A 1,938-nucleotide genomic window follows, 5' to 3' on the forward strand; every position below is an offset into this window, starting at 1 on the left:
GGTGATTTAATTCTGTCAAATCTGCGAGTGACCTTACCGTCTTCCCTTTCACCCACTCAGTGGCTAACGAGCTGGAGGCGATCGCAGAACCACAGCCAAATGTTTTAAACCTGGCGTCCACAATCTTCCCCTTTTCATCCACTTGGATCTAGAAAAGAGACAAGAGCTAGGCAGTGACTCCCGGTGCCGTCCTTCCAAACCTAGGAAGCTGGGACTCACGTGGAGCTTACCAGGGCTCTCCCCAAGAGCTTTGGTCTTGCTGTCTACACTTCAATTTTTGGCATTTAATTGCTGAGCTTGCTGTTTCAAAGAGCTCAGTGATGAGAAGTTAAAATGCAGGAAATTACACCACAGCTATACAGGTCTAGCTGGTAAAGATCAGCTGACAAAAAATGCCCCCCACTCCCCTTTTTTCCAACTCTAGTCTGCTTTTTTGTTTTTTTTTAGGAGCCTGCTAACCAAAAGGTCGACAGTTTGAATCCATGAGCTGCTCCTTGGAAACTCTACGGGGCAGTTCTACTCTTCTATAGGGTTGCTATGAGTCGGAATTGGCTCAACAGCAACGGGTATAGGACAGTACGGGTAGCCTGCTTTTTGACCATGAAGTTCTATTTGAGGCAGTCTGCTCATGGCTGTCAGGGCCAGTCTGCCTCTTTAAACCTGGGAGAGCATGCACTACAGCTCTCTGGTTAATGCTTCTTTCCTAGGCACAAACTATACTTAGTGGGTCCTTCCTGCCTTGCTTCTGTTTCCCAAGATAAGCATGGAAACCTCTGGCTAGCGGCCCACACCGCATGATGAAGGAGACTGTGGATAAAGCTACAGTTTACTCAGTGCGTCAGCCACTACCTTCATGTTGCCTCCAATTTGGGGGGAGGTTTGATTTATTGTTTCTTGTCTCATTGGGGTTTGCTAGCTAAACGGTTGTGGTTTTCCTTTGATCAGTAAAATTTACAACACTTTTTACTTAGTGGAAGATGGAATTCAAGCTGTAGAGGGAGCAGAACTGTGAGATCAGTTCACTATTTCAGAAAGGGTCAGCAGAGTACAATAGCAGGAGAGCTCGGATTTAGTCCCTGCTCTAATCATTTCACATGGACTCATCCCATCTTACAGAAACAAAGATGGACACCTAACAAAACGCTCTATGTGCAAATGCTTCGTAAACTACGCAGCAGTGTATAAGCAAAGCTGTTGTTGTCAGCTGCTGCTGAGTGGGCTCCGACTTGTGTCGACCTTACGCATAACAGAATGAAGCACTGCCTCATCCTGTGCTATCTGCAAAGGGTTTACCCCCGCCACCGTGAAAGATGAAGGAATCCTGGCGTACCTGTAATTTCATTACATCACCACAAGCTGGAGCCCCCACCAATCCGGTTCCAACATTTTTAGATGTCTTGTCAAGGGACCCCACGTTTCTAGGATTTTCATAATGATCAACAACCTGAAATGAGAGGGGTAAAAGAAATCAAGATCACTCTTTTTTGGGATTGGGCTCCTCAACTTGATTGTAAGCTCCTCAAGGTCAGTGACTGAATCTTACCGACCCATGTTCTTGAAGCCTGGCGTAGGGCCTGCAACCAGAACCTGGCAGACAAGTGGCGAACACAAAAAGTCACCTGGGAGGAAGATCTACATTCATGTCAGTGAGAACCATTTGTTACCCAAAACCTTTCTGTATCTCCTCTCCAACCACCTTCAGACACCATTTGAGATCCTGGAGAAAAACCAGCTAGATCATGTCTTAGCCCCATAAGGTTTTTAGTCACAAAGCAAGTCATCAGATTTGGGCTCATACAGCAATTTTGTCATTCCCAAATAATGTCCATTTTCAAAAAAGTCCTAAAATAATTATGAAAGCATCCCCAGAGGCGTCAAGGTGACTCTTACAGAAAGAACAATGCTATGGAATGTGTCTGTCTATGTATGACATAAAAA

General features: G+C 45.3%; 1 protein-coding gene across 1 annotated transcript in view; it reads right to left on the reverse strand.

Annotated features, from left to right (window-relative positions):
- ISCU (iron-sulfur cluster assembly enzyme) overlaps positions 1–1,865 on the reverse strand; it is a 7,157-nt gene extending 5,292 nt beyond the window's left edge. Inside the window, exons 1-2 of the mRNA XM_023733737.1 lie at positions 1,331–1,865; positions 38–148 (exon numbers count right to left, since the gene is read on the reverse strand). Coding sequence (XP_023589505.1) covers positions 38–148; positions 1,331–1,342 — 123 coding nt within the window. The 5' untranslated portion in view covers positions 1,343–1,865. The remainder of the gene's footprint in view (positions 1–37; positions 149–1,330) is intronic.
- Positions 1,866–1,938: the final 73 nt, after the last annotated feature.

Source organism: Trichechus manatus, unplaced genomic scaffold (assembly GCF_000243295.1).
Source record: "Trichechus manatus latirostris isolate Lorelei unplaced genomic scaffold, TriManLat1.0 scaffold00061, whole genome shotgun sequence".
NCBI lineage: Eukaryota > Metazoa > Chordata > Mammalia > Sirenia > Trichechidae > Trichechus > Trichechus manatus.